This window comes from Excalfactoria chinensis, chromosome 10 (assembly GCF_039878825.1).
Source record: "Excalfactoria chinensis isolate bCotChi1 chromosome 10, bCotChi1.hap2, whole genome shotgun sequence".
Classification (NCBI taxonomy): Eukaryota; Metazoa; Chordata; class Aves; order Galliformes; family Phasianidae; genus Excalfactoria; species Excalfactoria chinensis.
In genome coordinates this window covers 2,467,010-2,493,678 of record NC_092834.1, presented here as the reverse complement: position 1 = coordinate 2,493,678, position 26,669 = coordinate 2,467,010, and the positions used below count along the sequence as shown (strand labels likewise).

Below are 26,669 nucleotides of genomic sequence, written 5' to 3'. Positions count from 1 at the left end.
TGCCCACTCTCTGACGTAATCTCTTTGCGCCGGAAGTGCCGCCATGCGGGGGCGGCTGCTCCGAGCTTGGCGGGAGGGACTGAAGGCGGCGGGCAGCGGAGCGGGGCCTCGGCGGGAGCCGCCATGGCGGGTGTTGTTCTTTGGCACCGACCGCTTCGCTGTTACAACTTTACGCGCCCTGCAGGCCGCCAGGTATTGCTCGGAAGGCCAGACAGCGAGTATTGGGAGGTTGGGCCGGTGTCGGAGTGGGTTTGGGGGACTTCTGGGGGAGGGAAGGGCTCAGGGGTGAGTGTGGGGTTGGGCTGAGAGCCTGGGAGCCGTCTGGAGGACGGGGTGTGGGGAGGAAGGCGGTATAGGAGGGAGCACAATGAGGGTGGGGGGTCAGCAGCCTTTGACTCTACTTCGCTCTGCCTGCAAGAGTTCTCCGTTGTTTCCCACCCCAGGGAGCCCAGCGGGGGCCCGCTTGTGTCCAGGCTGGAGGTGGTGACGCTGCCCTCCCGCCTGCCCATAGAGCTGCCTGTGAAGCGCTGTGCCCGTGAGCTCCAGCTGCCTGTGCATGAATGGCCGCAGACGGGGCCTGCGGGACAGTTTGATGTTGGTGTGGTGGCATCGTTTGGGCGTCTCCTGAGCGAGGACCTTATTCTGCAGTTCCCATAGTAAGTGAATTAACATCTGCTGATGCTTTCTCAGCTAATTGGGCTCTGTTTTGGACTGCCATTGCAGTCAAGGCCTGTAACTTGTAGCTAATTATCTGTTTATCTGAGCCCTTCTCTCATTATAAGGCTCTTTATCACATTGATAGAGATCTATGCGAACATCTGGCATATCCTGTTCCTTTCCTTCCACTTTTGTGTTTGCTGGGAAGTCGAAGATCACATAATGTAATTTTCCTTTAAGTGTGAATTTAAATTCAGAGGTTCTGAGCAGGAAATTCCTGAAGTAGTTCCAGCGTACTGTTGCACACACATTAATGGAAATTTAAGTTACTGTTCCTACTCAAACTTCATTTCAGTGGCATGCTGAATGTCCATCCCAGCTGCCTCCCGCGATGGCGTGGTCCTGCACCAATAGTCCACGCAGTACTTCATGGTGACAAAGTGACCGGGGTAACAGTTATGGAAATAAGGCCAAAGAGGTGTGTTCCCAAAGCAATTCGCTGCTGCTCTGTGTAATCATTAGTTGCTGCTGCTATTGTTGTTTTAATGCTTGTTTAATATTAAAATCTGAAGCACTTAGAATATGAGACTTGCCACAAATTTAATGTGTGTAATTTATACTCTAGGCTGCTGTGATGATGATTTAGTTTTTTTTAATGTTTTAAAAACTAGTCTTTAGTGGTGGAATTATTCTCTAGTCGTGACAGTCAGAATGTTGTATTTTTTTGTATTAATTGCTCCTCAGTAATCTTTAAGCATGTGCTTAACACTGAAATCATTACGTACTACTAAAGAATTGCAGTAATGATCCCAACTGTGTTCTTTAATTTTTAGTTCTATTACAGAGAGCAGACAGATCAAATGGTCAGTGCAGATGGATTGATAGGTTTGGTATGACAGTGCAGAAAAGAACAGGCTTTCAGTCTTCAGAGCTGTTTACAGCCTGCTGTAAGAGAGAGCAAGAAGCTGCTTGACTTGAGAAAAGAGGGATAATCTATTTTAGTTTCAGCAAAAGTTCTGGCTTGGATGGCTTGTGAAGACGCATCATAGCTTGGTCTCTTCTTTGTTAGATGTTTGTCTTGATAACAGAACTCAAGAAAGTACGGAAAATATCCTTCTGAATATTTCAGGTTGTTTCTTCTGAAGTCTTATATTTCTGAACTGTAAATCGTGTTTGTCAAACCAAGGTTTTTTCTCCCATAAGCCTGTATGTTTTCTGCTTTGTAGGTTCGATGTAGGTCCAATTATAAAGCAAGAAGAGTGTCCCATTCCTCCTCGATGTACAACAAAGGAGTTGGAAGTGATATTAGCAGAGATGGGTGCAAACATGGTAAAGTCACGCAAGCTAGTATCACTTCTGATCAGTATCTTGCTTTCAACGTGAGCTATTCTTTGTAATCTTGTTCTGAGTTGGCTACAATTGTTAGGAGGAGAATGATCTGAAATTTAGTGTTGGTGAGCGTTATCTCTTGCTGAGAGGAAAACTTAAGTGGTGTGTGATAAGCTGCTGGTGTTGGTCCCTGTGCGTTGCTATTCTGTTTGTAATCAGTGAAGAACTCACTTGCTTTGTGTGGAAACAGTGCAGCTGCTTCTTTTGTTGAAGAGAATGTTTGCTTGTTGATCTTAAAAATCAGCTTTCAGCCTGTTCTAGGGTTAATATCGTATTGTAGATCATCCAGAAAAGAGTACTTGGTTTTTTTAACTGCGAGAAATGCCTGTGCTGTGTCTGTGTATACGACATGCTCAGAAGGTTTATAGTGACCACGTTCTCTAAACCCTGTGAGAAAGGTTGACTGATGAAAAATGAAGCGCTGCATTTATACGTCTTGGATTTAATCTTCCTTTCAGTAAACGTACTCAGATTTCCCAATGTTCTTTGCTAACATTTATTTTGCAGCTGCTGTCAGTTTTGAGAAACCTGCCTGAAAGCTTGGAGAATAAAAAAGAGCAACCAAAAGAAGGAGGAACATTTGGTAGGTGCCGTTTTTTTTAATAATGCCACTTCATTTTTTCTCTTATCATTTAGGTACCTTTTTCAGTGTGCTCTCCCTGCTTCTGCCTTTGGCTTAAAATCAGCTATTAGTTATTTTCTCTTTTTTTTCCTCCTAGCTCCTAAAATATCTGTAGCTAAGAGTTGCATAAATTGGGAAGAACAAACAGCTGCACAGATAATTCAGCTGCATCGTGCCATAGGAAGCATGGTAAGAGTACATTTTCTAACTCTTTTCTGTCCTCTAGCAGGGGATATCTAGCATAAGGGGAGGGAAAAGGAAAAAACCAAGCAAACAGAAAGCAAACCACAACAACAAATCTAGACAGATGCCTAGAAATCATGAGAATTGTCCCAATGTCTTGTCTGCTTCTGTTTCCAGTTTCCTTTGCAGACGCTTTGGAAGGGCAGTACTGTTAAACTTCTGGATTTTGTGGAAGTGGATAATATCCTTGGTTCTGCTGGTATGTGCTCTTCAGTTCATCTGCTAAGTAAAGTTCTTGTGTGTTTGTAAGCATTGACTTGAAGATTGTACACAGTTGTGCTAAACAGGTACTGCTTTCTGAAACTCTGGTTTAACTAAAGTAGTCTGATGTGCTCAAGTGTGTATTGAATTTCTGTGACCAAAGGTGAGCATGATATGGATTGTAAGGTTGTTCCTGCTTAGTGATGACATTGAGAAAACATCAGGCATAGTTCTGTAAATTCTGATATTTGATGATTTTAATTCTGTAATGAGTTGAGAGATCTCTTTGTAATGCTGTTGCGTCGTGATTTCCCAAGAGCAAAGCTGGATCTGTGTATTATCATTTAAACAATTTTCTGTAGTCGCCTGTGAATCTGAGAGCTTTGCATGCTCTGAGTGCTGTACTGAAGTGTGCAGGGCTTGATGGCTGCTTGTGGGTGAGGTAGGGAGCAGTGTTAGAGAGTGAGTGTTCTGATTCTTTCTTGCTTATTTGAGTAGAATTGAAACATAGAATATGATAAAATATTATTGAGCAAAATAGTAAAACCAAGTAATTATATTTCAGAGACAAAAGCGTTTTAAACTACTTTTGCTAGTTTGCATAAAAATGCAAAACAATCTTGTTTTGCTTCTAGATCAAGTATTAAGTGATCATGGAGCTGTTCCTGGCTCAGTACTCTACCATAAAATGTCCGAAACGCTGATAGCTCGTTGCAAGGTAGGCTTCTGTTTTTGTATTCATTATCCTGAAGATGAGGTTTTCAGTATCTGTGTTACTTAACATCTATCTCAACTGTCCACTGTTATTCACTGACCTAGTTTAGATCAGCATCAGTCTTTTTACTTGATACCTCAAAGAACTTTTTATTTCCAGTAACAGACTTTTCACTTTCAATTGGGAATTCTGACTCATAGCATATTCTTGGTGATACAGAACACGTTTAGTAGCTCAACCTAATATTTAAAACATGGAAGAAGCTTATTGCCATTCTTTGTTTTTTTTCCTAGGAGGGCTGGGTTGGAATCAAAACGGTGGTGTTAAAGAAGAAGCTTACAGCAGTTGACTTCTACAATGGGTATATGCACTCTTGGTTCCAGCAGGACTCGAGAACAGTTCATCAGGAATGCAGGTTTCAAACACTCAAACTTAACACAGTGAAAAAGACTCTGAAAGAGAGGGAAGTATTGTTGCAGGATGTAAAGCGATAGATCTTTTTTTCCACGTGTTAAAATACATCTGTAAGTTAATATAAAATATTTCAATGCCAAACAGTAACACTGAACTTGGTTAAGAGTTTTTCTTCCCAGAATGCATGACGTTGTTGTCAAGCATTCTGTTCTAGTCTTGAATTTCTGATGATGATAATTTCTTTTACCCCATTAAGGAAGAGAATCTCTGCGTACTACACCAAGGGCACTGAATAAATCTGTTTCTGCTGTTGGGTAATAAATCTATTTTAATAGAAAGTTTTCAATTTTTTTTTCTTGGGCTTTCAGTGTAACGTCCTCCAAGCTTAAGCTGTGCTCAGTTGCTTCAAGCTAGAAACATTCCCTTGCTTCTCTGTCATTCATATGTAGTTTCAGTAAAGCAAGACAGAAGCCTGTAATACTTTAGGGAGAGCAACAAAATAAAGACCAGACAGGTGGTAGGAGCTGCTGTAGGATTATTTACTCAATATATTCCTTCTTTTATTCTGGGTGCTGTTGCAATAAAAGCAGTCACTAAAGCTGTTCGGGCCTAGTGAGGCACCGTTCTGTTAGCTTCATACTTACAGCATTTGCACAGAAATTTTGCAAGCTTTAAAGAAAACAGAATTGCAAGCCACATCCTCTTCCACCTGTCCCTTTGGCTCCCCAGGGTTTTCTGACCATTGATGCCTTTTCAAGCAGTTGTGGCAGAATGTTAAAGCTTAAAGTTGTGTGTTGAATGCATGATGCTTACGTCAAGGTGACAGGAACAGGACATGCTTGAGCGTGACTCACTGAATGAGAGCAAAATCTAAAAAAAATGTGTTATATAATGTGGATTCAGACAGTTCTGAAGAAGCATCTGTTAAAGTGGGTGCTGCAGTATTTTTCTTCCACTTCCATTGGTCCAACAATGAATCTGTCTCTGACAGGTTGTCTAGAACATATGATCCTTCAAGAAATCCATGCCTGTGAATGCAAGGCAAAAGCTGCAAGCGACAGTAAGGTAGAAATTGGGCTTCTGTGGAGAATTCCTTTGTCTCTTCTTGCAGCCTCCAGCGTGTAGTTTGTGCTGCAGACTCAGGCTCCTTTGCTTTTCTTGAACCTGTTGTGGCATTGTAGTAGCAAAAAGCTGTGTAGGGATCCCAGAGAAAATCCTCTCAGATTACTTTAGAATTTACCAAAGATGCCATTCTATTCTTCTGCTCTGTTTACGTTATTCAGAGACCAAACCCTTTTGGTTTGAGCATAGCATTCCTAACTGATGTGAGCAAAGCAGTGTTCCTGCTGCGTGGCATTATCACTGATAGCTGGAAGATTGACTTCCAACCAGCAGCGTCTGCATTAAATTTCAGCATCAACGAGAATCCATGAGGCAATTTGCACATCTCCTTCTAACAGCCTTGTGTGAGATCTATTGCTGTTAGTCACTGGAGGTGGTGATTTTGGTTCTGAACATAAGGTAGCAGTTTCCTTGTCTTACAGGAGCTCGAAGAGGCATGCACTCAAACAACCAGTAGGTGGTGCTCGCTGCATCGCTTTTAGGGGAAGAACAAGGTCAGCAGGCAGATCTCGAAACGTCTGGTTCAGGATGTCTTCAGTTATTTCTAATACCAACTAATGTCTGAACTGTGCAGTGGCCAGAGTTCCTAAATCTTTTTTCATGTTAATCTCAAAATCTCTTACAAGAGCTTATAAAAAATCAGACAGTCTGCTGTAGTTTAGCTGTTGGTTGTCCTAGCTTTGAATATGCCCAACTTTCCCCAATTGTTTTATGGAGGAATTATGCTTAATTCATTCTTTTTATGGAGTAAGTCTTTGACGTGCTATTTTTGATGTGGCAGAGAAGCTTTAAAGGGAATTGGAGTTTCCCCAGGCAGCTCTCAGCCAAAATGTTCCTTTGGAAAATTTTCCTTCACCTGACTGTATGGGGATCTAACCCAGAAGGTAATGAAAATCTGATTATTTTTGCAGATCTGGTGAAACAAAAATGGGGCATTCACTGATGAGGTGTGGAATAGCATGTCAGGTTTGACTCTGGAACATAGACCTGGTGATTCAATCCCCAGGACTACTGTTTTGCTCAATCACAGCCACCCTAGCAATTGGAAAGTGATACTAGCAAAATAAAACAGCTGTCCTCTTGGAGAGAGGAAGCACAGCAGAGGTATTCATAGACCCAGCATCCGCTAGGGCTCAGTTCAAGATCACTGAAGCCAAATTACTGGTAGAACTGCAGAGCCTTTGGATACCAGAAGGGCTCTGGTGTTCAACAGGGATGATTTCATCCTGTATTTCAAGTAAATGTTACAGGGAGTGATATTTTCTAGTATGCTGATGACTAGCAGTTGGTTGCATCTGTTCTATGATCAAACCTTACCAGTCCCCCAGCTTCCTAGGAAACCTCATTATTCCTGTTTTCTACTGAATACAAATAAGTAGTGTAGGTGATTAATCACACAAGTACTTTAGGCTTTTAGAGTAGTTGTTTGGGGAAATGAGTGAATAATACAAAGGTTGAGTTTAGATGAGAATATCTCTACTTGTTTTTATCCTCACTGCTGACACTGCTCCCAGCTTCTGGGAGGCACTATGGTTCCTTTCTTAAAAACAAGAGGAGAGATAGGTCATGGGGGTTGGAAACCAGGTGACCTTAATGGAAGCTTCTTTGCCATTAGCCCCAAACCTACGGATGTTTGGGAGCGAGACCTCTTGCTTCAGCCTTCTTCTCAAGGTTGGTGGTCTGAAAGCTAATGCAGAGGGAGGAGCTGAGTCACAGCCTTCCTGCATTCCTGGAGTTGATGTTCTCCTTTGATATGTGGGAGTGTGCTTTAGGTTTCAGGTTGCAGAAGGGATGCTGCAGTACACTGACCATTAACATAGGCGCTCAGGAGCTGGAAAAGAGCATTAATACTGAACTGTAGCATAAAACCACTGTGAAGGGTGAACTTAAGGACCCGCTTTAATTTTTTTCCTACATAAACTTTCTTGATTTATTTGACATGGTGACTTTATCGGTGGTGAAGAAGTGTTAGCTCTGAGTGGTAGTTTTTGGCTTCTTTTCTGTTAATAGTACTTCAGTGCCCATGTTTGAAACCTCTCTGTTCTGCTTTATATGCAGTGTACTCTGTCAGCAGTCTCTTCTCGTGGCTCAAGGACTTAGTGAGTGCAGAGATAAGCTTGTTTCTCCAAGCTGGAGTTAAGCTGCAGTGGGGGACAGTTTGGGGAAACTTGGAGACCTTCGTGCTGTTTCATGGATAGGCAGAATTTCAGGGCTGTCACCACTTCACTGGGTAGGAAATTCTGTTTAGCAGCAAAGTAAGAGCCCTAAGCTCTGCCCTTTGGCTCTGGCAAGCCCCTTAGTAGCACAGGGATGAGATTCTGAGCCCGCTTTCCTCCCTGTAACTCCTGGATTGATCTGGAGAAGTCATTTGTGTTACTTCACTCAAAAGTGATGAAATCAGGGCCAGGATTTGGCTGTCTGTCTGCACAGAGAAGAGACGTTTCTCTGTAAGTCTGCAGTGCAAGCCAAGAGCTCTGTGGGAAGGTCCAAGCTAATGCTCCCTACTGGCTGCCTTGGCCCCAGCTCGTGCCAAGCCCTTGCAGCAGACTAGACACAAAAGAAAACACGCAGTCTAAATTCATTGGTATGAAGAGGTTGTGCCAGAGTATTCCACAGTTCATCTTTTCATGTTTCTCTTTGTTAATTGTCAATTTGCATGATAACAAAGACTATAAAGTTTTGTGTTGTTTTGTTGGTTTTTTTTTTTTAATTATTATTTTTAGAGTAGTTCAGGCTACATTGGCATTTAGTTGTGCACAGCTCTGTGTTTAATGCCAAAGATGCTCTGTGGCAGACCTGAGAACCTGTTCCAGATGTTGCTAAAGGCTGCTGAAAGATTCCCCATACCCTTCATGAGCTCTAGGTAAGACAAAGACCTGTATCAGGACTGTATTCATATCTGTAGGAGAGAGGGAAATGCACAGTGGAGCATGTGTTTCAAGTCAGTTTTCATTGAGGAGTCCTTTTCTTGTGATCTCTGTCAGCAAAGATTTGAGTGCTAGAGACCCGTTGGTTTACCTGCTCCAAAAAAGTTTGTTGTTGGTTATGTTTGGGTGTAAACAAGGGATGTGCTCTGTGCTGGTGAAGGCTCAGATTCTTCTCTATAAGTAGTGGTGCAGGAGCTGTGAGGTTTTGTAGGGTAATGTGTTTGTTGGAGTTGGGTTGCACTCTGACCCCTTCTGTGGCCATCTGTGTTTATGTGTTGCCTAGTTTTTCTGTCATCTCTGAAACACTTGTTCCCAGCCCTTTTCCTCCCCAATCCTCTCACACTCTAGGAACCCTGCTGCTCTCTTCTAGATATCCCTTGCCCTGACCTGCTGTCTGCATCTCCCAACACTTGCTGCCCTCTGTATCTCGTGGATGTGGTTTTGCTTGCAAACTGGAGATTGATTCCCTGATGTCAGCATTCTGTGGCAAAGCCTTGGACTCAAGAGCAGCAGCTACCCCCACCAGATCGCTTTCCCATACCCAGCATCAGTCTCACATTGAAAAGAGAGATTTTGTAGGTTGTTCTTTGGTCAGCTCTACGCATGGTTTATTTATTTGGGCATGTCAATCACAAACGTAATACAGCATTGCCAAAATTACAAAAGGACTTTTTTTTTTTTCCATTTACCCTATTGTAGAGCATTACTTGAGAAGAAAAACCACACAAGAAGCAAGAGAAAGCTTTAAATTTATCCGTGTGGAGCCTACAAATCCACATGGCTTCTCTGTGCCGTCAAGCATGTGAGTTCTTAGAAACGCAGCTGATGGTAGTTTAGCTCGAATACAATCACTCTAAAACAAGCTAGAAATAAATAAAATACTTACATTTCAAGTACAAAACCTTGCAGTTGAATTCAGTATGGGGAAATCAGTTTATTCCTTTGTGTGTTACCAACTACTGTACAGGTACTTGGGCTGGCAAAGTCTGCAGATGCAGAACAGAAAAATATCTTATGTACATGACTTAACTGAACTGTGTGTTTAGTTTTCCCTTTAGGTTGGTTATCGGGCAAAGTTGTTTTATGTCAGATTTTTTTTGACATTTTTAGTAAGGCAGGAGCCCGCTACAAGTCCTGCCTCTCAATTTTTGGCCTTGTATCTTTCCTTTGTGGTGCAATGCAAAAATAAAAGGTGGGGAGGAAGGGAGTATCATGTCTCAAAAATACTGACAAGTACCTGCTTTGAATTAGGCTATTTGCAGGTAGATACTTATTTTTAATCAAATGTGAGTGACTTTACCAAGGCTCCTATGTAGCTCTAGTATGAGGAAGGACGTTGACCTCTCATTTGGATTCTGCTTTGGGTGATCTGACGGCTTCCCACTGGCCTTTGGTACGCAGGGCTCTCCCTTTGTGGTACCCGTATGGACTGCTGGCCTAAGTTCCTCTGGGACTCAAATAAGCTTTGCTCTGCTGCACTCCTCTCCGAACAGGTGAAAGTCAGCGCAACACCGATATCGCTCTTCATGATTCTGGAGGTGCCATCTGATGTGCCATCAAAACACCTACCCAAAGCGATTTCCTTGGCGATCCTTGGGTCCTGGTCAGTGACGGTATAGATGCCATAGTTATGCCCCAGTGGATCAAGGGGTGCCAGCATTGTGTATTCACTGGAATCATTGTTGGTAGCCATGGGGAGGTGGTTCACCAGGTACTCATGGAGCATGCTGTTAACGCTCTCCCGGCGACAGCTGCCTTGTGGGATGACTTTCACAAGCGTGCGGTCCACGCGGTCTTGGTCAAAGAGCATGCCACTACACTTGAACTCTAGGCAGGCTGCTGACACATCCTGCTGCTCAGGATTCCGAATGCTGCGGACATCCCTGATGCCATAGAGCTTGCCAATGGTGCGTGGATGCGTCCCACCCATGTTGCGAGACCTTATGTTCACTTCCTGGGGTCCATTAATTTTGACTTTAATGTAGCAGGCCCTAAATTCCATGGGCTTGGGCCACCATGCCAGGTAGTCATCAGTCCAGCTCATGAGGTCATCTTCACTGAAGGGAACAGTATTGTAGTCGTATCGATCTCCCTCTATCCTGTAAAACCTGAAGTGAGCAGCGCTGTATGGAGCTTCTTCACATTCTCTCAGGTTTTCATAGGCATAAATAGGGCCGTTGTTCTCATCCGCAGAATTTGGACTTGGCTTGGCCATATTGATTCTGAATGCGGTTTTCTTAGTGTTGGGGTCCTCGTGGTCTGTTCTCCTGTAGTTGAGCTTGTTGAGATATGGCTGTGGGACCCCGATAGTGTTAGGATTGAGTTTGGGAGCAGAGGGCACAGCTTCAAGTTCTTCACCCCCCAAGCTCGCCAAAATGTAAGCTGCATAGGCTTCTGGGTTCTGCTCATCGCAGAAGGCTGGCACACAAGCACCATTGGGACCAGTGACCACGCTGTCAAAACGGCCCCATGCTCTGGGGTTGGAGGAGAACCCTGGTTCTGGCTCCGTGTTGATAACAGAAATCACCACCCCCTGGATCTGCTCACTTGGCAGAAATCTCTCACTTCGGTATGCTCGGACTTTGACGTAGCACCGTCTGCTCTCTGGGACATCCAGGTTAAAAAGCCGCCTTTCCTTGATTTCCATGTTCCCAACCAAAAAAGTTCTCTCTTCTCTTCTGCGCCGTCTGCTTTTCTCCAGGTTGAAGTCTCCTTCTTCCTCCCATAAGCCTGTCTCAGGGTTCAGTGACCAAAGCTTCATTTCTTGTAGGTGCTCCGGCATCCTGACCTGAGCTGTGTCCAAGTGGACCTTCACATCCTCTGCATTAAGAGTCTCAGTGCCCTGTTCATCGGTGAAGTCCAGGGAAAACATGCCATATGTGCGGAGCGGGAACACGTCTCCTTCATCATCTACAAAGTTCAGGTCACTTTGTGTCACAGGTGCTGTTGTAAGTTCTCTCGGGTCCAGAAACGTCACGCTGGCTTTCACTTTTCCTCTGTAAGGTTCTCCATTCTTCCTGTAAAACGAATCAGGAGGGATTTCTAATTCAGCGATTGGATCGTCATCTTCCTTTTCTCCCAAAGGAATTACGCTGGTTTCAGTGGATTCCAGTGTAACAGGGGCTTTCTTTCGTAGCAACTTAATGTCATGAAACACAGCACCTCCGTTTTCCTTGAACGGCAAAACTTTTGTTGTGTTCACAAACTTCTGCAGCCGATCAACAAAGGTTAGAACCAGTCTCTCAGTGTCTGGTGGGACGTGGACAGAGAAGGTTCCCTTGTAGCCGGTCATACTCACTCTCTTGTTCCCCATGTAGATGTGGCCAAACCTCAGCGGCTCACCATTATCCACTGCTGTAGCTCTGCCCCGAACTGTTATTTTTGTCTCAGTGCATTTTTTGCAGCCACATTCTACAGCGACTTTAGTGGGGAGCGTGTACCCATCACATGAGATCTCTCTCACTTCCATCTTGGACACCCCGCAGCAGTAGGAGATGTTGTCCTTACAGCGGAGTCCCTTATCCAGCTTCCCAACGCAGGTCTTTGCTGGGCATTTGCCCACGTCGTAGTAGAATGAGTCAGTTGCTTTTTGGAAACAGTCGTGCGGAAGACGAATGAGGTGGCTTTGGGGCTGGGAGCTGCAGGCTGCCTCTTGTTTTCCTGTTGAATAGCATTTCTTAATGAGCAGTGTGAAATAATTGTACAGTCATCTGTATGTGGCCTGAAACCCTCTGAGCTAAACATTGCTCCCAATCAGGGGGAGGCTTTTGCAGCAATAAAACAGATGGTTTGCAGAATTTTGGTTAGCTGGGTTCATCTGGCCTTTGTTACACTGCAGCAGGTGCTCAGCTTTAATTTAAGGCACCCGATTAAGAGCAGTGCTGTTTGCAGGAGTGTCCCAGCTCCTGCTTACCAGCTACATGCTCTGCAGCTGCCTGGCTTCTTGGCTATGAACAGACCTAAACGGGTCCCAGGATTTAAAAAAGAAACAGAAATATTCACACGCTGGGCAGTGATTACAGTGAGAAATGACTGCCCAGCAGATTAAGTTTGGCAGGTCATCTGAAATCCAGAGCTCTAGTTTGTAGCTAGTATCTGGCTGATAACCAGCACACTCAGGCTTATCTGTTAATGGGTGCATAAAATAGCACCCAGATATTTTTCCTGCACCCTTCCTTTCATGCATGTGTTGTAATTTCTGAGCACTTTCTGTACCCCTGCTGTTTGGAGCACATCACACACGTTTTCTCTTACCTATTACAGAAAGCGTGGCAGGCTGGGACTTTGCTGAACCCCCATCACTCACTGCCTTGCAGTAGTACTCTCCTGCCTGCTCTCTGTTCAGGTTCTTCAGAATCAGGTTGTTTTTGTATCTATACATGGAAGGATCCAGCAGGGAGCCATTGTGGTACCTGCCAGGAACAGGCAGATGGTTAATGGGACAGAGACCTGATGGCATGGCTTGGGCAGAGCAGCGCCCAGATGCTGGCTGTGTGGATTTTGCCACACCTCCTGCCTCAGTTACACCACTGATATCATGGAGCAGCCACGTCCCAGGAGCTGCCCTTTCAGAGTTGCGGTCATGCTTAAAAGCATCTCCCCACTGCATTGCATGGGGTGCTAGTCAGGCTGCAAATTCTTGCAGGGGCTTCCCCTAAAACCTATTCCAGACACAGCTGTCAGTCTTGCCTGCCAAGGCTTTTCAGACTCCTATCTGGGTGTTTTTTCCATTAAGTCCCTCTGCAGATTGTATTACTGCACCTGCGAGAAATGCCAGCTCTGCAAACGTGCAGGAAACGATCATTTGTAGCACTGGGTTCTCAGTGTATTTCAGCTTAAAAAAACAACAACCCTGCTTTATGATGATGGAAAGGAGGTACAAATCATGTGTTCAACAAAATCTGTAGAATCACTGGAGTTGGAATGGACCCTTAGAGACCATCTAGTTCAACTCCTTTGCAATGAACATGGACACCTACAGCTCCATTGGGTGCTCAGAGCCCATCCAGCATGACCTTGGGTGTCCCAAGGGATGGGGTACCCACCACCTCTCTGGGCAGCCTGTGCCAGCGTCTTACAGCTGTTACTGTAAACAACTTTTTCCTTATATCCAGTGTAATCCTCCCCTGTTTTAGTTTGAAAGCATTTCCCCTTGTCCTCTCACATCAGACCCTGATGAAGTCTGTCCCCTTCTTCTTATAGCCAGCTTGTACTGATAGCAGCTGTTGCTGCGACCCAGTGCAACACCTTGCCCTTGGCTTTGTTGAGCTTCATGAAGTTCCCCTGGGCCCACTGCTCCAGCTTTCTGCCCTGCTTCCAGGTGGTGTGGGATCAAAGGGAGTTCCTTACCAGAGATAACGATCTGGGGCCGGAGTCCCCACAGCATTGCAGCAGAGTGATACACTCTGCCCCACTCTCCTCGCCTTGTCATCAGGGCTCTTGAAAACGTAGGGTTTGCCTACAGGAGAAAAGATCGCCTCATTACTCTTATTTTTGTTAATTGCTCTTAGAGGTGCTGGGTTTCCCCATCTCTCTAATTCTACCTGATCTTTTCAGCTGCACTTGGAGCGCCAGGTTCTTCCTGTTGGTCTCCGGCACGGTGATGGCTGCGGTTGTGTATTTGGCTTTCTTTACTTTGAGGGTGTTTCTGCCATCGGGACAGACCCCAGGAATCCTAAACGTGCCCTTATTGTCAGCTGTCGTCAACAGCTTGAGATTGTTGGCTTGCAGGTAGACCCGGGCGTTGTCTGCAGGTGAACCATCCTCCAAGGAGACCTTTCCATGCAGGGTCACATCCTCGCACATGCACGCATCGCAGTCGGCATTCACGCGGCCCATGGGGCAGGTGATGTTGCAGCCTGGGGTGAGGCAGGTAGGTCAAAAAGCAGCCTGATGCCCTGCCATGCTCCTAGCACGGCCTCACGCCTGCTTTCCATTTAGATGCAATAAGGCAGATAGTGCATAAGGAATAGATTGTATCCAAAATGTATTTCCAGAGATTATCAGCAGCTGTGTATTAGAAACATGGGGCTGCTGAAGTGCTGAGCCTGGTAATTAGTAGAAAGCAGCCACATGGATGTAATTACAGCTAGCAACTTTTCATTACCGTCCCCAAAGGGCTGAATTTCAGGGAAGCTTGAATCCCGATGTACATGTGAGCTGAACCCTGGTAAAATCACAAATCCAAATGCCTTCAGCTTTGTAGATTCCTGTTACCAAACTATGCCCAAACACCATGGCATTGGTTTGTCTTAAAAGCCGCCTCTCTTATTCAACAGCATCCTAGCTTGTGTAGGACATAGGCTAGGTCCTAATAGCCCAACTGTTGAACAAGCATTATCTGGTGAGTCCAACAAATGGTCTCCCAAAGATTGATTCTGTGACATTTTCTTACCTGTAGCAGTTAATCCTACACATCCCCGTTTCTTTCCATCTACAATCACAAAGCCTCCCCCTACAGCAGCCGTGTGATAATCTATTTATTTGCAGCAATAAATAGAAGAAATCAGAGAAAGCCCTACAACAATTTTCCTGGAGAAAACAGCCTTCAGAATGATTTGTTTAAAAGGGGACTGTAAGAATGATACAGTTAATTACAAGCTGCTGTAACTTCTTTCTGGGGCTGGTTGCAGCTCTCCAAACTCTGGCAAGAAGAAATGTGGTAACAAGGCTGCGAGGGGAGTAAAAAACCTGCGTGGGGGTGAGATCAGGACAGAACCGAGGTTATGTGAGCACCTGAGCAGACGTGTCCGATGCAGAGCCGCCCTTCCTCCATGACTTCGTTACAGTGCACGCCCCAGAGGCGATCCGACAGGCAGGATCGGGTCCGCTTCTGCACACCGGTTTGGCCGCACTTTGCTGAGCACTCGCTCCATTTCGACCACGGAGACAAAAACTTCCTGGGATCTTGCACCACAACAGCTTGAATGACATCACTGGGGTGTCAGTAAGACACACACTCAACGCAGGGCTGCCCCAAAGCAAGCACTTGCTATACAGCTTCTACGTGGCTCGGACTATGAGTTTGTTTTTGGATATTATGCATCACAAACCCAAAGCGCATTGAGGGAGCTGGGAAACAAAGCATGTGAAGGTGCCTGAATGCTTTGGACATCATTCCCTGATTTCAGGACCATTAAGGTAAGCCTGAGGGGCAGAGCGCAGCAGCTCTGCTGCTGATTTGTCAAACAAAGAGGTTTATTGGGAGCTTGGCATGCGGTTGGATGTTCCAAGGAATTCCTTTAAAAGTTACTGGACGTAATTAATTTAAGCTGTTTGAATGGGTGAGATCCACCCCCAGCCTGTGGTTTGGTTTATTTTTAAATGACGACGTTCTAATAATATTTACAAAGATGTGCTGGTGACTACATGCTCTAAAAATGAGATCTCCTGGAAACATGCTTATGCACCACGCCATCTCCCACACCTGTACTTTCACAAGGCTTGCTGTATGCCAGGGCAAGTAATATCTGCCGAGAGGCAGGCAAGGTTATGGCTGAACTGTTGGAATAGCATGTTTTGAAAATGAACCCCTGGCTTCCACAAACGGGTATTAAAAGGGGATTTTGTGGCTGCAATAGACAACTTAAATACAGCAACAGTGCCATGTCAGGTTTGGAGCAAGTGCTTGGCTTAGCTGGGTAGGTTCTTAATCTGTTGGCACATTGACTTCTCCAGTTCAGCATCTCCATTGGTACATAGACTTTATTTAATAATTTGGGGCGACAATGAGGGGATGGAGGAGGAGGTACACTTGGAGACAGTCTCTTTCTAGGAGCACACTCAGAAATGCTGTCTTTGCCCCAAGCATGCGTTCAGTGCGCAACAGATTAAAGTGGGGTGGCCCTTGACAGCCCTGCCTATCAGTGCCTATCAGCTGCTTGAATCTGCAGGGCTGATGATGGTAAGAAAGGCAGAGGGGAGGCCTATGGCTCCAGATAACACCTTGACTGTGGGAAAAGCAGAAAGCGGAGGGTGGGGAGAAGCCAAGGGGTGTGCTGGGGGTGAGGTAGGGATGCAGGACATACTGCGTCTGGCGTTGGTGAAGATCGGATCCAACCGACGGGAGCTGCTCCTTGTACCTGTAGGCAGAGGATGTGTGGTGTGACCCTCCATGAGCTGAGCATGCAGTAGAGGTCTTCTAGACTCACTCCCAGAGGTAAAGACTGAGTTTGTGGCTCATCACAGTGAAAGGCAGACGTCCTGCTTTCTAATGGCCCAAACCTCAGTGTTTTGCAGGGTGTAACCCACAGCACCGCCATCCTCACCCCATGGCCCCAAGGACAAGCTGTGGTCACGCAGCTGACCTTCAGCTTTCCAGGACTGGAGCCAGTGGTGTGTGTCAGCGAGAGCTCCAACCCCATCAGAGGGTGCGAGTTCAGTGCCATTTGTTCCATTGTCTCAATGTCCCATCTACTCCAGTGAACTGATTCAGTTTGAAATTAAGACTGCACAGAATAAAAGATGTCCCAGTGAGGGGAAGCCATCAGGGTGGCACATAACTCACCCTCTAGGCTGAGCATCACTATCGGTCTGAAGGTTTTCTGTCCTATCTGGATCCTGCCAAGGCCTTGTCTCACAAGCCTTTGACCTAGGGGTTCAAGAAATTGGAGATTAAAATAGATTATTATTAATAATATAATTGGATGTGAGTGGTCAGGCATGGTTTGGCTGTGTTCCACGTCCCTCCTGCTGGGATTTCCCCTGGCCCCACTGTGTTTTGGGCTTGCTGCCCTCTGTGCTGGAGCAGCTGTGACCAAAACATCTTTTTATATCTGGAGGTATAAGATGCATCCCCCCCTCTCCCTGCGTGGGGAAGGAACAAATCTGATGTGGGAATGAGCTTAGGTTAACCCATGGAGCTGAGCCCCAGGCTGCTCGATGCAGGGCAGGGGTCTGGAACTTCCCCACCAAGTTCTGACCATTCTGTGCTTATCCCCAGGCTTGTTGCCAGAGCCTTTCGGAGCGAAATTCCTCTATAGCCTCAGAAACAAGTCCAAACAGCCTGCAGGCACCCTGCTCTGCAAAACCCATCCAAGCAAATTGGGCCCTGCTCATCCTGGAGATGGGCACTCTGCCCTCGCCGTGTCCCCTGATTTTATAGAATCATCGAGGTTGGAAATGATCTCCGAGATCATTGAGTCCAACCATCAACCTGTCACCACCATGCCCACTAAGCCATGTCAAAGCTGTGTTAGGGAACACCAGTGTTGGACCTTCACCTGAACTGGCTGTGGCTCCCAGCAGCAGCAGCAGCACCCATCCTCTTGCGGTGACCAGCATCATGTCCAGAGGTAACTGGGAGCTTCCTCAAGGACCTGCAGCTGTCCCACGTCCCCCGGACCTATGGGGACAAACCCAGCTGTGTCAAATCCTGCCTACATGGGATGCTGCTCCCATTGGGCGCCCAACCTGGTTGGTCACCCAACATCACCCCATTCCCATTGCGGAAATCTCCCTCAGGTTCATCCTATTGTGGCAGCTTCTACCCGTATGTCCCCCCCACGGTGGAGGGGCCATATCCTGCTGTTCTTTGCAGTGGCATCCCATCCCAGCTCCAAATCTATTCTGCAGAGGAGCGCTTTGTAATGACATCTCCTTACCGAGCCCTTGTCAGGATAAGTGTTTCTGCAGAGCTTCAGCCCCCGTCCCGGGCTCAGAGCCCCTGGGAAGGGGAAGGCTCACAGGCAAAGCTGGGAGCGTAAAACCCCGCACAGAAGCCAAGCTCTTGCTGTGATTGTCAGTGAGCAGCCAGAAATTGACCTTTTTTTTCCATCATGTAGCCCTGGGGCTTTGAGCATCGGGGTACCCAGTGTCGTGTTGTGCACCACAACACATGAATCTGGGGGATAATTGGGGTATTCAGTGATTCCATGTTGCTGTAGCTGCTCAGTGCCTCAGTTTACCCCAACCCGAGGCTGCAAGCAACAAAACCGCTGCTGCTCGTAACTAACGAACCTCCCCAAGAACGGGTGCTATGGGAATAGGAAATACTTTGATTACAGCCCAGCGAATCCCAGTCAAGCACAAATAACGAGCAACACATGAGCGGGATTTTGTGGGCTTATGGCAGGGTCACGAACTCACAACCAGACAATAACCAGGAGAAATGCATGCAGGCGGAAAGCCCCGTTCACATTCGGGCTATTTTGGGATCCGGCTGCGACTCATCCGGGGTTTCATACGGATGCTGGGACGTGTCCCCCCTCCCCAGGGCTCAGACCCAAAGCGCTGCAGGACGGAGTGCAGGGACAGAGAAGCGTTCCCCCCAAACCCCGCTCTGACCCCGTGCGAAACCCATTTGGTGACGTTGCAGTGGGATGGCTGGGGACACCGAGCAGCCCCGCAGCCTCCCGCACCGCAGCAACAATTCCCACTTCACCCTCAATCACAGCCACTCGTAATTACACCGCCTTAATTACTCAGCGAAGTTATATAACGCGTGCTGCGGAGGAAGGAAAAACTTAGCGTGTTTCTTTAGTATCACGGTTTTTTTTTCCCTCTTACCTACGAAAACCATACAACCCCCAGCGAAGGAGAGTCCCGTCCTCTTGTTCCAGGGAACGCGGGCCGGGAGCAGCCGAAGGGATTTGCGGAGCCGTGCTTTCCCCGGCTCTCAGCGCTGCCTGCGGAGTGCGCGGTTCCCGCAGCCCGAGCGGAGAGCGCTTATATAGCGCGGCGTGAGGCTCCGGGATGGCACCGCGCCATGGGCTGCAGCGGGTCGGGCGGGCGAGGAAAGCGCCGGCGGAATAATCTGTCGGCGAGGAGATGGTAAACACGGGGCTGGGCTGCGGGAGTGGGGCTTTGGGAATGGGGTTGTGGCCAAGTCGGGGGCAATGAGCTGTCGGTGCCATCGGGCTGTGCTGTCGGGGATGCTCTGGGTTCAGTGCCCAAATGAATGGCAGTGGCAGTTCCTATGCGATATCGTACAGGTGCCGCAGCGAGGATGCTCTGGGGTTCTCACCTGGTTGGGATAAGGTGGTGCCCCAAGGGTTCTCCACGTTTGGGGTACACGGAGCTGTCCTGAGGACATGGGACCTGGCTAGATGCTTGGACCCCATGGGGTATCAGGAGAAAGTTCTGCCTCAGAACACAGTGGGCATAGCCCTGAACTGCCAGAGTTCAGGCAGCTCTGTAACACCTCCCAGGAGTAGGGTTTGGAAAGAGCAGTGCTGCACTGATACAGGCTGCCCAAGGAGTGGTGGGGTCACCATCCCCAGAGGTGCTCCAGAACCATGGAGGTTGGTGCTGAGGGATGCAGACAGTGGGCATGGTGGGGGTCTCTTTCAACCTTAGTGATTCTTTGGTTTTTGGGTGGTTCTGTGCGGGTACAGGAGTTGGACTCAATGGTCCCAGTGGGTTATTTCCAACTCGGGATATTCTCTGATCCTATGGAGCAGCACAGAGCTGTAGGGGTAGGATGCTGTCCTCGCTGGGACCCTCCTTGCAAGTCAGTGCACCCACATCTGTTTGAGCCATTGGGACAACCAGCAAAGCCCCCGGTGGGAGACCCCCATAGAACTCTACAAAAGGAGGTTTGGAGCCATGTGCAAGCATGTACACCTGCAAGGCCGTACCTGCTGCAGCATGGCACAACATGGAGTGTGCATTCAGCTATGGACGGGGACAGGACAGGACAGAATAGGACAGGCTGCCCTCTTAGTAATCCCTCCTGGCCCTGCTGCCAGAGGGAGCGGTGCAGGAGGACATTGATCAGTGTCACATAAAAATTAATTGGTGGTGGCCAGTGCTGACTCCCATTTCTGTTTACGAGGGAAAAGAAGAAAACAAGCTGGGATTTGCCAAGAAGTGGTAGAATGTTTATCCAGTAGGCAAGGAGCAGCCAGGTCAGGAGTTGCCTTGGTGTGAGCTTGGGCTGAATGCTCAGGGGGAGGTAGGATGCTGCCTGTGGCCCTGGGGAAGGATGCAGCTCACATGCGTAGATGTGGTGCTTAGGGACATGGTTTAGCAGGTAATATTGGTGGTATGTGGACGTTTGGACAGAGTGATCTTAGAGGTCTTTTCCAACCTTAACGATTCTATGGTTATTTTATCTGCTTATCCATCACTGGCATTTCCCCACACAAAGACAAGGGCTGGAGAGGTTGCATTCCCCTCCCGCCCCACACCATGATGAGCCCTGGGAGGCTCAGCCTGCTCTTACAGACTTTTTCCATGATTTGCTCACCGATGTGTAATTAGAAAACAATAGTGTATTGATGGGAACGCTGCCATGCTGAATGCTTTCCCCCAGCGCAGTGCCAACATGCAGTAGAGTAAGAGGACCATGATACAGGCAGCGGGACCCCACTTCCCTCTCCATGTTCCTTCATAGGACATCACTCTTCTCTTGTGCAAACAAGGGGGAAACATGGCCATGGTGATCACCCAGCTGTCTGTGCTTTCCTGGTCCAATACACCACAGGCACAGTGACTGTCACTGAAATCACAGCACTGCACTGGGGGTCAGTGGGGTTTGCACCCTATGAGGTCCACAAGAGACCAGCGGGGCCGCATTCTGCTCCTCTCTGCCCATGGCACCAGAAGGAGCTGATGCTTTTTTTCCCCTGCTCTGAGTCTCTGGGCTTGCTCCTGTTTACGGAGATTGGAGTGAAAATAACTGATTGATGACTTTGTTCCATCCCGAGCACTTTGGGGAAGGCTGTGTGTTCTCGGAGCTGGGAGCTGGGATTTCACTAAGCGCTTGGCTCCCAGCGGTGCTCCAGTGGTGGCTGTTGCAGAGCTGGAGCTGTTGTTTTTAAATCCTGTTTTGACATCCCAGGACTTGGACCAGCCCTGTTTATGGGCTGGATGAAATTTTGGAGGTGTTGTGGGTCCCTGGACTTAGCACTGAGGTTTGAACCACCACCAGCAAACCTCTCAGCTGCCGCAATATTGTTTCGCTTAAGCCCTCCTCCACCGCTTCATCAGCACAAAAGCAAACTCCAGCTGCCTAAAAGCTTTGGGAAAGAGCCCGAAGAAGGAACTACTGGAGTTTGTTTTTATTGCACGGATGAGGATTTATGGGCTGTGGCTAGGCAAGAAGGAGCAATCTGGTGTTTCCCCCTGGAAGGATTCACTTAGGGGCTGAACCCGTGGTGCAAGCTCCACCTGCAGCATTGATAGAATACAGTCATAGAATTGTTTGTGTTGGAAGGGACCTTTAAAAGTCATCTGGTCTAACTTCTTTTGCAATGACAGGGACATCTTCAGGTCCAGGGGAGGGCCACTAAGATGATCAAAGGGCTGAAGAACCTCTCAAATGAAGAAACTTGGGAGCTGGGCTTATTTAGTTTGGAAAGGAGAAGGCTCAGTGAGGGCAGACCTCATTGTGGCCTTACAGTGCTTGGAAGGAGCTTATAAGAAGGAGGAGGACAATTTTTTTTACGTGGTCTGAAAGTGACAGAATAAGGGGGAATGGCTTTAAACTACTAGAGGGGAGATTTAGGTTAGATGTTAGGAAGAGATTCTTTACTCAGAGGCCAGTGAGGCCTTGGCACTGCTGCCCAGAGAAATGGTGGATGCTCCATCTCTGGAGGTGCTCAAGGCCAGGTTGGATGGGTCCTGGGCATCCTCAGCTGGTGGGGGCACCCAGCCCATGGCAGGGGTTGGGGCAGGGTGAGTTTTGGGGTTCCTTCCCAAATACGATCTATAGCTTGATCGGGTTGCTTGGAGCCCTGAACAGCCTGACCTTGAATGTCTCCAGGGGTGGGACATCCACCCACATCTGGGAAACAGGAGCAGAAAGCACTGCAGAATGGCCACAACACAGTGGTCTTGGGGTCAACAGGGATCCCTAGTATGTCTCTCCTGATGTCATGGCCATCACTGGGCTCACTCTTTCCCCATCATACCTCCAAAGAGGCTAGATAGAGGTTGCTCGAAGAGCACCAGAAAGTCTCAATAGCAAATCCCTTTATAATTGCATTGCTGAGCATGACTCATCTCAACACCACAAGACATGGCCACTGTTTCATAGAGTCATAGGGTCATTAAGGCTGGAAAAGATCACCATGTCCAACCATTGACCCATCACCACCATGCCCACTGAACCACGGCCCTTTCAAGCCCTCTGAGTACTGCATGTCCCAGCCAGCACCTTCCTGTCCCACACCTGTAGTGCAAGTGGTGCCGGATTGGTGCGATCCAGAGGTCAATGCCAGGCAGGGTGCAATGGGACCACACTTGGATGGCTCTGAATGGGGACATTTAACATGCAATGGAAGGGCAGCAGCAGAGCTCCAACCCGCAGCCCTCTGGGTGTTTGGTTTTGCTGCTTGGTGTACAAAGATCATCCAGTGTTGGCTTGAGCGATTAATTAGCCCCGAAGAAATCCGTAATTTATTGCTCTTATTTACAGGCAATTGCTTCAGGCTCGGATGCACTCAGAGCTGGAGGAAGGTGATGGGGTGGTGGCCTTTGTTTCACTCATAATTTTTCCTGCTCCATTTTTCCCATTTTTGATCAGGTCAAGGCAGGGAGGGTGGCAGCTGATTGATGCTGGCAAAGCACTGTCAGGATTTCATGAACTGGAGCATCGAGCCAAGAGCTGCTCTTTGGCAACATCTGGATAACCCTCAGTGCCTTCTGGGAATGGATTTGCAGATGGCAACCCCCGAAAAAGCAGCACCACGTCCTCCCCAGAGGGACAGAGGATGCCATGGTGAGCTCTATGGCTTGGCTCCATCCCGTGGATACAGCTTTTCCTGTAAGAAATGTCAGATTTGGGTCCAAACACCCTGGGGAGCATGAGAGAAAGGAGGGTGTTTGATGCACATGGCCAGCGGGAAGAGGTCAAGAGATGACGAAAGCAGAGAGTAAAAATAGGATGGATGAAAGAGGGCGCGGAAGGCAAGGACAAGGAGAGCCACCAAAACCCATCCAAAACCAAGAGCAAAATTGTTCGCTTCCGTAGGTTAGTCACAATGAAAACATTTGGATTTCATCACTTTTTCCAGCTCAAGAAAAATACCCACGTTGGGCAGCGAGGTCACTGGGCAGGTCACCAAACCCATGTGCTGATGGACTACACCTCCAGGTTTGTTCTAGGGAGACCAATTCACCCCTCTCATCCATGGGGAAGGGTAGGTGTGAGGGGAGAGCATCCTCCTTGTCAGCTTGCGCACCTTCCTCCCATCCTTCCCAGCTCTCTATGGACATCACTAGGAACGACTGACCATATATTGAGCTCAGCAGCACCAGGCTACCAAAATGCAGCCACTGCAATGGGACTGAGCATTGAGAATATGTTTTATCTCAATACTTACAGGCACAACACACTTGAAGAAGGGTCTGAGTGCTGCAGCACCTCAAGCTGAATCCAGAAACAGGGCATTATTGCACAAAGAAACACCCCAAAGAATTCGTAAAGATATCTGGGAACAGCTGCGTACATCCCATTGGGTACAGCCCTCTTGCTCTATGGTTTTGCTGCAGTCATACCTAACGTATATATTGAACCACCCCTTGCAGTGGGTCTCACAGGTGTCCTGCACCCCCCTTGCTGCTTTCTGCTCTGAATATTTCGGCGAACTGAGTGTGATGCACAGCCCCAGTGCTGTTTTTAGCGAGCAGGAGGAGAGCAGGGAGCCACGCACTGTCTGCTATGGGCTTTGGGGAAGAACAGAAGCCATTCCAGGGCTGAGCTCATCTCTAACCCCGGGAAATGACTTCATGGACACTGGTATTTACTCACAAAAACACTGCATGTCAGATGTCCCTGACTAGACTTTCTGTTTCGAGTCCAGTATGAGACAAGAATTTCCTTGGACGAGCAGCTCCGGAGACAATTCAGGGCTTGGAGGAGGAAAAGAAGAACCAGAAGAAAAATGTCTGCATTTGAGAGTCCGAAGGGTGAGGCTTTCTGAGCAAACAGGGATTCATGGGATGTGCAGTGCAAAATGTGCTCCAGCTGCACTTCTGCTGCAGGTGACCCCGTGCTCCTGGTGATCCCAGGACAGCATCCCAGCACAGTGGGAGCTGTATGGGAACTGCCCAGCAGTGCTGCTTGCCGGTCCTGCTGCCCAACTATGTGATGGTTAAACCAGCGCTCAGCAGGCAGCTGACCTTTAGGGAGAGGAGCAGCAGCAGCAACAACAAAAAGAAAACACGGGATATTTATTTTGAAAGGAAAAAAAAAAAAAAAAATGGGGAAAAATAGTCATTTTCACAAGGGACCACACCCTTAATATAAGTCTTATTAGTAATGCATGCCCAGGACATGGCTGCGTGATGGCATGCTGCAAAAATCCTCTCTGAACATGGACCAAACCTTTGTTGTGGCATGAGCGAGGCGGATGGTTCCCAGGAAAAATCCTGTCCCTCTCTGGGGTTGGGAGGACATTTCCAGACAAGGGGCAGCTGGCCAGGAGGGAGGACAAACAGGGAATGCATTCCTGACCCACTATTTAATTGCCTTAGTGCAGGTGCAAAGAGCTAAGTGAAAGGAAAAATCAAGATGTGGGGCTGCATTCCTCTCTGCTTTATCCAGAGGAGAAGGGCTGCTGCCATGAGTGGGCTCCCACCCAGCTTCTGGGTGCTTTCAGTGCTTTTTTATGCCCCAGGAGCAATCTCTCCCCATGGCTATCCATGGGAGTCAGTGCCTTTGGGTGCCTGGGGACAAGCTTCCTCTATCCCAATGGGCTGGCATTTTGGGGGTAGCTTTGCTTTTGTCTTTCCCTTTGGATGCAGAAGTGATGCAGGGTGTAGGATGCTGGATGTGGTCCCATGAAGGCTGTGCGTGCCCTGGATCTCAGAGCTCTGCCACATTCTGCCTTTACCCAAAGCCCCGGATGACTCTGAAACCACAGAGAGGTGAAACAAACACCAACCTTATGGATTTTAAGCCCCCACAAGCTATTTGTCCACTCTGGGACTTTGCGTGATCATAGAATTGTGATAGAATCATTAAGGTTGGAAAGGACTTCTAATATCTTCTAGTCTGCCTGCCACTAAAATGCTGAAATAAACACAAAAAATAATGAGATGGGAATTGGGAAAGCAGAGAGTTATGAGGTTATTTATTAAAGCGACAACGTGACCAGAGTTCCTCTCTGGGTTTAATCCTTCCTTATGGCATTTCCTGGCCGGCACACACCTGAGCTGAACTCACCTTTGGGTTCACACAGACCCAGCCGGTGGTGGAGCATCGCTGGGTGCGCATATGGCCATGTAGGCTGCGAGCTCCCGGTTGTCTGAGCAACAGGATGCTCATCACCAACCCCGGTGGTAATTAACTCATTTCCCTGTATTTATAGAAAACCGATGTGGTGCTGGCACTAGTCCTGGATGGGGCCACGTTTGGCCACAACGCCACAGACAACATCCTGAGCGCTGGCCACTTCTTGCTCTCCATCAGCTCCACTCCCACGGCCGGCTCATTAGGACTAAAAGCAGATCGCTTGCTAAGCCAGGAGGGCAGGGGTGCCCACCTCCAGGTTTGCTGCAGGGGATGTTTGCGTCGGCGTTGCCTTCTCCAGATGCCAGGGGCTGCATACGTCTCTGCTAATAGCAGTGGAGCTGCTGGCGTTGCAGACACACGGATGCTCAGTGCTGGAGCTGTCTGACTTGCTGCAGGGACGGGCAGCATTTCTCCTCGCTTCAGGGCATGTGTGTGTCAGGTAGGTCCCCACCTGCTGGGATAAACCCACACGGACAGCAATGGCTTGGGACTTTGTACTGCTGTTTCTTTTCTCCGCTTGCTTTTTGGGTGCTGGGGAGGGAAGGGATGGATGCAGTGAAAGGACTGAAGGAGGGCATCTGTGTCTGCATTGCTTTGGCGCATTGGGTGGGATGGACAGGTTACCCAGGGGAACAGGTTTGGGTCTCTGCAGCTCTTTTCAAGGTGGGGAACGCGTTAATTGGGTATTGGCGACCAGAGGGCTCTCAGGATGCTCAGAGACCTCCTGGCAGTGGGGAGCGTTAATGCTTGTGTGCATGAGAGTTTGGAGCATTTGTCCTTGAAATGCAAGCCGTCCCCAAGCTGGTTGCATTCGGGAATAAAGGGGCAATTAGATCAATCCAGCTCATCAGCTGGACACGGGAGAACCCAGCACTGTGGATGGAGGCAGACCATTAATCGTTAACTTGCTAATGGGAAGCACTGTGGGGTTTTTTAAAAGGTTGAAATCTACTTGTGAAGGAAGGATGTGCCGTCCCATGGCTGCAGCCGCCGCTCCCCAGCTGCTCCACTGCCTTGCAAAGAGCTAAAAATACATCTGGGCAAGCGATTGCTATAGCTACAGGGGGCTGGGCAAGAGCTGGGGAGAGCACATGGGCAGCCCAAATGAGCATCACATGGATGGGTAGTGGAGAGCTAGGGCTGACTGCTGCCAGACTGCACACCCCACCTTCTCCTGATCTAAGGGTAGATGTTGCACTG

At 48.0% G+C, this 26,669-nt stretch overlaps 3 protein-coding genes across 9 annotated transcripts in view; 2 read left to right on the top strand and 1 right to left on the bottom strand.

The window, feature by feature from the left end:
- On the top strand, positions 1 to 4,842 carry MTFMT (mitochondrial methionyl-tRNA formyltransferase). 2 transcript variants are annotated; one of them, XM_072345538.1, is made up of 9 exons: positions 1 to 192; positions 444 to 656; positions 1,013 to 1,135; positions 1,884 to 1,986; positions 2,554 to 2,629; positions 2,766 to 2,857; positions 3,029 to 3,110; positions 3,748 to 3,830; positions 4,121 to 4,842. In XM_072345538.1, exons 1-9 carry the CDS (start codon positions 44 to 46, stop codon positions 4,319 to 4,321), a joined length of 1,122 nt encoding a protein of 373 aa, XP_072201639.1. In that variant the 5' UTR covers positions 1 to 43; the 3' UTR covers positions 4,322 to 4,842. The 2 variants fall into 2 exon arrangements, with proteins under 2 accessions (XP_072201639.1, XP_072201640.1); XM_072345539.1 differs by having other exon boundaries at positions 3,041 to 3,110; positions 4,121 to 4,460.
- A 3,988-nt stretch (positions 4,843 to 8,830) lies between these two features.
- On the bottom strand, positions 8,831 to 18,929 carry CILP (cartilage intermediate layer protein). 2 transcript variants are annotated; one of them, XM_072345982.1, is made up of 9 exons: positions 18,797 to 18,929; positions 17,512 to 17,633; positions 16,797 to 16,880; positions 16,318 to 16,371; positions 15,026 to 15,211; positions 13,834 to 14,148; positions 13,640 to 13,748; positions 12,545 to 12,702; positions 8,831 to 11,950 (listed from the first exon to the last, which is right to left on the bottom strand). In XM_072345982.1, the coding sequence occupies exons 2-9, from the start codon at positions 17,573 to 17,575 to the stop codon at positions 9,609 to 9,611; spliced, it is 3,312 nt and encodes a 1,103-aa protein (XP_072202083.1). In that variant the 5' UTR covers positions 17,576 to 17,633; positions 18,797 to 18,929; the 3' UTR covers positions 8,831 to 9,608. The 2 variants fall into 2 exon arrangements, with proteins under 2 accessions (XP_072202083.1, XP_072202084.1); XM_072345983.1 differs by lacking the exon at positions 16,797 to 16,880.
- A 102-nt stretch (positions 18,930 to 19,031) lies between these two features.
- Positions 19,032 to 26,669, top strand: part of LOC140257011 (gonadotropin-releasing hormone II receptor-like) — a 46,672-nt gene continuing 39,034 nt past the window's right edge. For all 5 annotated transcript variants that reach the window (XM_072345987.1, XM_072345986.1, XM_072345989.1 and 2 more), the window contains exons 1-2: positions 19,032 to 19,060; positions 25,546 to 25,908. In XM_072345987.1, coding sequence (XP_072202088.1) covers positions 25,896 to 25,908 — 13 coding nt within the window. In that variant the 5' untranslated portion in view covers positions 19,032 to 19,060; positions 25,546 to 25,895. The remainder of the gene's footprint in view (positions 19,061 to 25,545; positions 25,909 to 26,669) is intronic.